Source organism: Bos indicus x Bos taurus, chromosome 13 (assembly GCF_003369695.1).
Source record: "Bos indicus x Bos taurus breed Angus x Brahman F1 hybrid chromosome 13, Bos_hybrid_MaternalHap_v2.0, whole genome shotgun sequence".
Classification (NCBI taxonomy): domain Eukaryota; kingdom Metazoa; phylum Chordata; class Mammalia; order Artiodactyla; family Bovidae; genus Bos; species Bos indicus x Bos taurus.
Window position 1 is genome coordinate 35,114,635 of NC_040088.1, and position 10,740 is coordinate 35,125,374.

At 43.2% G+C, this 10,740-nt stretch overlaps 1 protein-coding gene across 3 annotated transcripts in view; it reads left to right on the forward strand.

The window, feature by feature from the left end:
* The window catches only part of FERMT1 (fermitin family member 1), a 61,258-nt gene extending 55,270 nt beyond the window's left edge, over positions 1-5,988 (forward strand). For 2 of the 3 annotated variants that reach the window (XM_027559396.1, XM_027559397.1), the window contains exon 15: positions 3,372-5,980. In XM_027559396.1, the coding sequence (XP_027415197.1) occupies positions 3,372-3,545 (174 nt within the window). In that variant the 3' untranslated portion in view covers positions 3,546-5,980. Of the gene's footprint in view, positions 1-3,371 lie in introns of all 3 variants that reach the window. The other variant, XM_027559395.1, reaches the window with a different exon arrangement.
* Positions 5,989-10,740: the final 4,752 nt, after the last annotated feature.

The following is a 10,740-nucleotide window of genomic DNA, read 5'->3' on the forward strand; positions in this document are numbered from 1 at the left end:
CTATTAAACCTGTGCTCCCTCAGAACTGCAGTTTATTCTGATTTTAAGAAGGTATTCTTATACCTAGAATTTAGAAACCACAAGCATGTGGTAATTGTCTGCTAAAATAATCACAGGCAGTTCTGGGCAGTTCCCTAACAAGTATAGGCCAAATGCTTTTGAATTAACATAAGTTGGCTTGGTCTCCATACAGACAGACTCTAAAATTGCTCAGTAGTTTAATTTCCTTCAACTCATGTATGATTATATAAGATTTAGGCTGATAATTACTTAGCAGAAGCCACCTGAGATGTATATATCATACAGAATAAATCCAAAACAGGCCTCATCTGACTGGCTGCCAAGAGGTATAACTGGTTGAGGACTCTCAGGTCCACCCCGATCATCACTGCCCTAGGAACCAGGCCACACCTACGTCACAGGCTGTGCTGGACTGAGTCAGAGACACCTGAGAGTCCTGATGATTTAAAACATTCTTCTAATGATGATAAAGGATCTTTACCTCATTCCTTTGGCATTCCCATTTTTCCAGTAGAAAGCTGTCAGTGTAGAGGGAGGTTAAGAGACTCACATTTTTTTAAGAACCATGGATTCCTCTCAGCACAGCTGTTGACAGTCTTAACTCTTTTGTAGCATGAAGGTCTGAGATTAGATGGCCTCTAAGGCAGTGGCTTGAAAAACCTTGCTATACCCTCAAGGCCATATAAATCCACCTCCGGGAAATGGTAATCAAAACTACAATGAGGCACCACCTCACACCAGTCAGAATGACCATCATCAAAAAATCAGCAAACAATAAATGCTGGAGAGGGTGTGGAGAAAAGGGAAACCTCCTACGCTCTTGGTGTAAGTTGGTGCAACCACTCTGGAAAACAGTATGGAGGTTCCTCAGAAAACTGAAAATAGAATTACCATATGATCCAGAAATCCCACTCCTGGGCATATATCCAGACAGAACTCTAATTCAAAAAGATATGTGGACCTCTATGTTTAAAGCAGCACTATTCACAATAGCCAAGACATGGAAACCACCTAAACGTCCAACAACAGATGAATGGATGGAGAAGATGTGGTCCATAGACACAATGGAGTACTACTCAGCCGTGAAAAAGAACAGAATAATGCCATTTGCAGCAACATGCATGCACCTAGAGATCCTCATACTAAGTGAAACTAGTCAAAAAGAGGAAGATAAATACCATATGATTATTATGGTATAATGGTGTACATATGGTATACAATTATATGGCTATACCATATGATACAGAATCTAAAATATAACACAAATGAACCTATTTACAAAACAGAAACAGACTCACAGACATAGAGAACAGACTGATGTTTGCCACAGGGGAGAGAGTTGAGGGAGGGATGGAGGGGGAGGTTGGGTTTAGCGGATGTAGGCTTTTGTATATAGAATGGATAAACAAGGTATATTGCTATACAGCAATATACCTGCTGTATAGCACAAAGAACTATATTCAATATCCTATGATAAACCATAATAGCAAAGGCTATTGTAAAAATGTGTGTGTGTGTGTGTGTGTGTGTATTGGGTTGGCCAAAAAATTCATTTGGGTTTTTCCAGAAGATGTTACAGAATGAACGAACAGTTTGGCCCACCCTGTATATATATATCTGAATCACTTTGCTATACAGCAGAAATTAGCATGGCATTGTAAATCAACTGCAATTTTAAAAAATAACCCAACTGTGTACCTTAAATAGGTCTGTTTATGATATATCAGTTATACCTCAGTAACACCATATGGAAAAAAATCCAACTCTGGGAATTGCCAAAGTCAGTGACTCTTTTTCTTAAGGTTTTTAAAATAACATATATTTCTTAAAAGCTACCCTGTGCATAATAGGAAACCAAAAAACACAAAAGGCAAAACACAAAGTCATCCATAATCACAAGCAGTCTACCATTTGATGTGTCCTTCTAGGTTTCATTTGTGTATCTATAAAACTAAGCATCCATTTTTATATAATTAAGATCATACAGCTACATATCATGCTTTTTCACACATCATGAATATTTACCATTTCAAAGTGCCAAAGTTATATGAGTATTTGATAACCAAGAATACAGTACACCAACTCAATCTAGAAGGAAAAAATGTAGTCCTACCTTTCTTGGGACAAAAATTTCGTAAAAGTAGAAAATGGCAACAGACCTCTACATAAAGATGTTGGCAGAGTCATGATTAAAATACTACATTCCCTTAATATTCCATTAAAAATGAGACATGAAGCAAAATATAAATATGAACACATCCACATATATCCCTCCATTTATACTTCCTCCTGCCCCTCTGCTCCCAACCTAGTGAACAAGTCCTGACATACATTTCTCAGATGGATTAATAAGTCCATGTCCAAGATGCTACTTTTTTTTATCAATTATAACAAAGATATTTACAAATTGATTAATTCACTAGCTCTACTTTTTATCATATGTTGTCACCTCAGGACATCTAAAAGGCTTAGATGTTGCAAATAGAGAATGAACTTTGCAAAGATGTTTTGCTTTGTGTACAAGAACATTTCAACATATCCATTGTTGTATAAGTTACATGCATTTTAGCTTTACTGTATATTCTTTGTAAATACTGGACAGTATGTCCCAATTGTTTAATATCTAGTCTCTAGATATTAAAGAGTAGCCAATGTCTGACAAAAGTACAGTTAGTAAACGAACACATTTTGCACACTTTGTGTTAAGATTCATTGAAAGGCCATCTTCTGAAAGGGATCTTTGGAAGTGAATTTGTAAGTCACATCTAAGTGAGACATGTGCCCATACGTACCCACTGTTGGATGGATGATGGAAAGAAGAAATTGGGAGAAATGAAGCATTCTAGATTAGAATGTTTCTATGTAGATCATCAGTTCTTAAAGGTCGTCAGCTGATTCCAGTGGGTAGCCAAGGTAGAAAACCCGTCAAGCTTCAATTTCTTCTAGTGTAGAGTTTATGACTTCTAGCTGGGAAGGACTGAGGGCCGTGGCCATAGAAAAATTCACGTGAGCCTTTTCTTCTCCACTCAAAACTCTGCAAAGCATCCTGTCCCTCCACACACAGTGTTTAGACAGTTCTTTCATCTAAAGAGAGACAGACAGGAAGTATCTTTGCATTAGGTCTTAGCGTTTTCCCAGGTGTGCGGCAAAGTTGACACCACAAGAGGGCGCACGCAAAGCAGAGATGTTTTTCTGTAAGCTTTGATGCAAGCAGTGGGGTTTTGTGGGGTTTGGGGAAAACTGTCTGTCAGCACCTCAGCAGTCCTCAGCTCTGGACCATCTCTAGCCAAGCGGCTTCTTTTCGATCCATCCTTGTCAGGTTTAAGCGTACCTATGCCTTCCCCTTCCAGGTGGCTATCGAGTTTGACCAGAACGTCTCCATTGCATTCACCTGCCTGAGTGCGGATTGCAAAGTCGTGCATGAGTACATCGGAGGCTACATTTTTCTGTCCACCCGCTCCAAGGACCAGAATGAAACGCTTGACGAGGACCTGTTCCACAAGTTGACCGGCGGCCAGGAGTGAGCAAAGCAGGCCTACACAGAGGGCGGCCTCCCCGGAGCTGGGTCCACGGCCCGAAACGTGTGTACGCTCCAGGCTGACAGCACATATTCCCATGGACACCCAGACCCTCTCCTTATTTCAGACACCTTGCCTAGTGCATCCCTCCCCCAACTCTTCCCTCTGCCACCTGTGGTGGAAGGAGCCTCAGTTAACTTAAAATGTGGGGTGGGAGAGAGCACCTTACTTGGCATTGCTCTAAGGCCCCACCTGTGACTTGAAAAGCCCGCACGTACAGGGTTGGAAGCTCCCTGTGTGCTTATGGCTTGGTTGTTAAGTCGGAGGAAAGCCAGGTAGCACATGTAGTAAGGACAAATCTTATTCCCCAAACTCAGATATGAAAAGAAATACGTCTTTCCTTAACAGAAGTGCTTTTACCTTCCCATCTTGTGAAAATGGCAGAGGGAGCCCTGAATATTCTCATGTCCTGGGGATGAAGGTCTAGGGTGCAGATCTGGGTTAAGGTGGGGTTACCTGTACTAGTTGGTGACAAGGTGTCAGAGTAGAGGCCCTTGGTGTCATGAGTCCAGAGTGACATCTGCCAAGGTGATCATTGACCCCTCTTGTCTTGGACAGTTACCGCCCCCTACCCCGCTGCAAGTCCCATTCCATTCCAGCCACCTTTAAGTCCTTCTAAAGACATGAAAACACATGGGTTCTGGGAATCCCACTCCTCAAAACTGCTTCATGTCTCCAAAGCTTCTACTCTGGGTTGGGGCTCAAGAAGATGGGTCCAGTTCTTTCTTCATAAAACCACCACATGCATCGAGGCTTCCAGCAAAGTTTCCATTGCAGCCAGTAAGGGAGAGAAGAGCAGGACAGCCCATCCCCAAAGCCCACCAAATTTAAGAGCTCTTGGCATCCCTAGAGACTTCCGTCTACTGGGCCTTTGGCTGGTGGGTGGGTGGGGTATGGAAGCCTTGCTCTTACCACTCAGCAGTGTTCTCTTAGATTTGTGTCTAATGATTGTGTGTGCTCAGTTGCTTGACTCTGTGACCCCATGGACTGTGACCCACCAGGCTCCTCCATCCATGGTATTTTCCAGGGAAGAATACTGGAGCAGGTTGCCATTTCTTACTCCAGGACATGACTAGATAGCATCACCAACTCAATGGACATGAATTTGAGCAAATTCTGAGACAGTGGAGGACAGAAGAGCCTAGCATGCTGCAGTCCATGAGGTCACAAAGGGTCAGACATGACTTAGCAACTGAGCAACATATGACTCATGGCCTTTCCCCTAAAGGCTTTTGACTTTTGTAAATCAAAAGCTGATAACAAACTTTTTTTTTCCTCTGCTTTTTGCTTTGTCATCTTTGCCATGAGACATGAACATGGGCCAATTAACAGCTGCCTCGATTGTCATTTCCTGTTTTGGTTTGTCACTGTTGGGATGAGTGAATTTTAAGAAAGTAGAAAGCAGTACTGGGGATAGAAGGATATATGAGATGTATTTTATTATGTTTTTATAAATATTCTTCTGTCACACAAAGGATATGGGTTGCAAGGTTAAGGCCGAGACTCCCTTTCCACTTTGAAGTTCTTTTAGGATGCAAACCTTAGGGGGCCTGGCTGGACCTCAGATGCCCAAAGACATCCACTGTTACTTTATTTTCCAACAGAGCTATTTGAGAAGACAGATCTCTGCAATTCAGGGGGGCCACCTCAAGACATCCTTGGCTGGGCACTCTTCAGCCCTGAGGCAGAAGTTGTCACTGGAAGTTCCTCTTTCAGCCTCACCTTAGAAGTGAATGTTAGTGAAGAATCTTCAGGCAATACCTGAATTTCTGAGGCCTAGCTTAAAGATTAATTGTGCCTCAGGCACTTGACTAATCTGGTCCATGTCATAAAGAACTGAATTTGAAACATTCTATACAGAAACCAGTGCCAAGTGAACGGTGTTGAACTTGGTGGTCATTTCTCCATAGTCCTGGGCCCCATTATTTTAGAACCTAGCTGGGCCCTAGATTAAAATAGTGCTCCTTGATATCACAGTTTACCTGTCTGCTGTCAAACATAGCTCTGCCTAATTTACCAAAGCTAGACCAAAGCTAGACCTTTGGTTCAACTTTCTTCCTCCACTTTTCCTAGTTGTCTGATATTTCCATGTAAACCCTCAAAAGAGTTGACTGGTTTTAACCAGACCTTTAAGGGAGCATTTCTTCCATGACTATACAGCAACATCCGAGAGGAAAAAGCAAGTGTGACAAAAACCATAAACATTGCTATTCTAAAGAGCAACTTACAGATTTTTTTACATTGGGTGCAAAGGTCACTTGACTTCCTATGATGAAATTTGAAATTAATGTGTGGCTTTCAACCTTGTTTTCTTATCTATGGTACATGGGGAAATCTGCATTTTTTTGTTATTTTATATGACTTTTTAAAAGTTTTCTACAGATTTGAATATGGTCTAGTTGTGTCATCTCCAGTCTGTTGACTCTAAAAAGGTGAATATTTTCTCCATTTTAAAAAAGAAGTGCAACTTTCAGGTTTAACATATGCCTTTGCTCACAATTCCAAGATTTGAGCATATTCTCTGCAGTGAGATTGACTTAGAAACATTAATCATTGGTTTCAACTTCTTTTTTGAAACCAATTGATCATCACCAGATTTTCTGACATATAGTGAGCTCTTTTTATCCAGGTCTACCTTTTGGAAAAAGCACCATAGAGCAAAAATAGCCAGAGGCATCAGAAGGCCTCTGATTTATGGTCAAATGTCAAGGGCACATCTTTCATTTAGATGGTCCATAAGGATTAGGGATGTGGAGTTTGTAGACATCCTTTCATGCAGTTCTTTTTTTTTAACTGCAGTTGATTTTCAATACTGTATTAGTTTCAGGCACAGATTCTTTTCCATTATAGGTATTACAAGATAGTGAGTATGGTTTCAGGTACTGTTGCGCCCTTTGTGCAATTCTCATATCAACCCATAAGGGGCAGGAATGACTTGCCTTCTCATTTCACAAAGGAGAAACCAGGCTCAGAAGATAAAGTAACTTGCCCAAGGTCACAGCAAGAGTAAGAAATGGAACAAGATTGAGAGGCAGGTCTTAACTGCAGAGACCATTGACCTTAGCCCAGCAAACCCCACCAAACCTGCGCAGCATTGAAATGCCTACTCCAACCCCAGGCCCAATGCAGGCCTCTCCTGAGCTCAGTGTCCCCATTTCACACACTGGTTGGGGAGGGCCAGGGAAGCTAGACGGTTGGTTGCCTCCTAGGAGCTAGGGAGGTGCAGGGGTATCAGAAAGGTCTGGGTGCCAGACAAGTGAGTTGCCTCACAAGTATTTTGATTCTGGGAAAGTTTCATTTTCAGTCCCAAGGTCAAAAAAGTAAGCAGATGAGTCTCTCATTTGAAAACTCATCTTTGAGTTGCAGGCATTAGAAGCAAGACATTCTGAAATTGCTTAAAATTTTTAAACAATTTTTTTAATTCACTTGTAAAGACTTTTTTTTTTCACTTCAGTACAATTTTTTTAATTCACTTGTAAGTAAAGACTTTTTTTTTTCACTTCAGTACATTCAGCAAAAAGTGAAATAGAAAAGGAGGCTCCTTTTCCACCCCTCCAACCTCCCTGAGAGATTCCAGGCTGACCAGAGGAAGAGAAGAGGCAGCAAAATCATGTGAAACAATGAAATATACATGAAATACATTCTTTCATTATTTTCCCACACAAACACATGATTTTTATAAAATCACAGGAGAGCTGATCATGTGAGATAATGACATACATATGATTTTCATTATTTTCCCACACAGCATGTGGTTTCCTACTTCCTCCTCATCCCTTGCTATCACCCCAAAATCTCTCTAGATGGTAAGGGTGGGAGAAAGCTGCCTCCTTTTCTTTTCCACCCCCTTTCCCCTCTTCATGCCCCTTACTTCCCAGAGCCATTGGACCCTGAAAATCCTAGAAGAGCTGATGGTCTGCACATAGCCCTTCCTTGTATTCAAGTTTCCCTATCCTCTTTCTCAATAGCGGGTTCCTCCCTGAATCCAAGGGGAAGTACTGAGCTCCAGCAAAGAGAACAAAACCAGCCTGTGGGTTCTCCCTCCTCACAAACGCCTGCACTGCCCTGAACTCTTGCTGGCCTTGGGGTGATGGATTCTCAGATTTATTCAGAGCAGAAATCTTCTGAGTGAAAGTTCATATTCCAATAAGACACCCTGGAGCCCAGAGCTCCCAGAAGCCACTTCACATGACACTAGGTCAGAAGATTTAGAGAGAGCCTCCAGGAGCCTCCCCACATTTGCCCAGACATCCGTGTTGCATGAAGACCCAGTTCCCTCAGAGCAGCCCTTCTGTAAACAGAATGTAAACAGAATGGGAATGTGAGGTTTCTCTTCAGATTTGCTCATGCTCCTCACTAACAACTGTCAAAAGAGATTTTCAACTAAATGAATTTCCTTCCTTCTGACTCGCCGCTATGTGACCTTGCAGGCCTCAGTTTCTCCAGTCCTTACAGAGAGAAAATCCCACAGTCCCTCCTTTACAGAGGACCTCAAATGACAGTGCTGTCCAGGACCCAGCAGGGTGTTGTTTCTCTTCTCCTCCCTTGAAAGTTGGGAGGCAAGCCTCTGGCTGCTCTCTGAGATCCCCAGAGGCAGGAATGTGCCAGGGGATGGGGAGAGCCTTTTGTGAGGGGCCCCAGGGCCTCAGGGGAGAGCAGGGCCCAAAGCCCCAAGCCTGTGTCCTTGTTGGCCCCAAATAGGGCCCATAACAGCGAAGCAAGGATGGCAAATGAGGTCCCAGAAGGGGGAAAGAATTGTATATCTTTGAGAAAAGAAGGGATGGGGAATGCAACAGGGCCTGGGGGCCCAGGCCCCACACATAGGGGTTGGTGGTGGAGTGGCTGGTTTGGGCCCAGCACCTGCCTTGTAAAGGAAGCCCTGACTTGTGCCCACTGTGACTATTGCAAGAGAACAAGGACGTTCTTTCAGGCAACATAGTGGAGAGTGGGAAAGCCAGTGCTGAAATAGTGAGGTCTTCCAGGAACGGGTGAGGCTCAGGGATGGAGGTCTGATGGAGGGGCTTACAAAGGGGCTCAGATACCTGCAATGTTCCAAAAAAATCAGTATTAGCAGCCAGGTCAGTTCACATGACCCAGCATTAAAAACACAGCAGAACCAGTGTTTCTCTTCTAGGACTTAGCCCACACACTCAGCTTCAAAATGGAAAAGCACGCTGTTTGCTATTGAGGGTCAGAGGCTGAGCACTAAACCCACATACACTGCAGCTTGCGTGCATAAGTGCTAAGTCACTTCAGGTGTGTCCAACTGTGCAACCCCATGTACTGTAGCCTGCCAGACAGCTCTGCCCACGGGGATTCTCCAGGCAAGAATACTGGTGAAAGTGTATTGTTGGATCCACAGCACTAGTTAGAGATGCCAGATCCACAGGGCCGGGAACAGGGTGAAGCAAGCAAGTCACCCGGGGCACATTTAAGGAGGTCCTCACCACCAGGGCCTCCTTGTCTCATCCTTGTCCCAGCTCCAAGGCCCACCCTGACCTCCTGAATTTTAACAAGACCTTCAAGTGATATGTGTACACAGCAAAGTCTGAGAAGCTCTGGCCTAAGACACATGGCATGGATTTGGCGGACAGGACATTAAACACTGAGGAATTGTGAACACAAATACCATAAAACCTGCTTGCCAGTGTATGGGTTGACTAGTTTTCCCCCCAAACTTCATGTTTACCCAGAACCAGTGAATGTAACCTTAATTGGAAATAAAGTCTTTGAAGATGTAATCAGGTTAGGATGAGGTGTACTAAATTAGGGTGGCCCCTAGATCCAGTATGACTGGGGGCTTTATAAGAAGAGAAGAGACAGGCAGAGACAGGGAGAAAGAAGGCCCTGTGATGACTGAGGCAGAGACTAGAGTGGTGTAGCTGCAAGCCAGGACTCCCCAGGTGGCACTAGTGGTAAAGAAGCCACTTGCCAGTGTAGGAGACGGAAGAGACGCAGGTTTGATCCCTGGGTTGGGAATGACAACCCACTTCAATATTCTTCCCTGGAGACTCCCATGGACAGAGGAGCCTGGCAGTCCATAGGGTCGCATAGAGTTGGACGTGACTAAAGCAACTTACCACGCACGCACACGTGCAACTGCAGGTCAAGGACTGCTGGCAACCACAAGAGCAAGAACACACTATTCCCAAGACCCTTCAGAGAGATCACGGTCCAGCTGACATCTTAATTTTAGACATTTAGATTCCAGAACTGCAAAAGAACAAATTTCTATTTGAAGCCACCTGGCCTAAGGTAAAATTTTATGGCAGTTCTAGGAAAATAATGCAGCCAGAATTTTCACATCTTTAAAAATGGGGGTGCTGCTTTCCCCACCAAATCACTGGGTTACTGGAAAGAATATATGACAGAATGACTGCAAAGATGTTTCAAAAACTATAAAACACAGAGATTTCCCTGGTAGTACAGTGGCTAAGATTCTGTACTCCCAACTCAGAAGGCCGGAGTTCAATCCCTGGTCAGGGAACTAGATCCCACATGTGGCAACTAAAGATCCCACAGGCCACAACTAAGACCTGGTGCAGCCAAAGAAAGAAATGTTAATGAAAAAACTATCAAATGCAATTCAAAGATGAAACATTATTTTTTTTCATATTTTTAAATCTTTATTTTTAGGTCATGCTGTGTGGCATATGGGATCTTAGTTCCCCAACCAGGGATCGAACCCTCAGCCCCTGCATTGGGAATGCAGAGACTTAACCACTGGACCATGAGGGAAGTTCCAACATTATTATTTTTAATGAGAACATTCAGTTATAAAATATTTATATGCTTATTTTCAAAGAAGTTTGTGTAATAATTTGGATACTTCCCCCCCTCCCAGGTGTTGGTAGTACATACCTCTTGGCCCATTGTGTGGATTTGGCCACTTGACTTCCTTTGAACAATCGGATGTTAGTGATTGATGTGAGCAGAGGCCCTCATGCGCTTGTACAGTTTGACTGTCCTTTTGCACTCCTGTCATCCACTGTGAGAACAGGTTCCCCAGATAATCACCTGGGCCACACAATGGAACATAATGCTTCATCTTTTAAGACATTTTCTTTTTTTTCCTTTTTTTCCCCCCTATCTTCACCTATTTCTTCCATTCTCCACTCCCCACCTCTGGAAACCACCAATT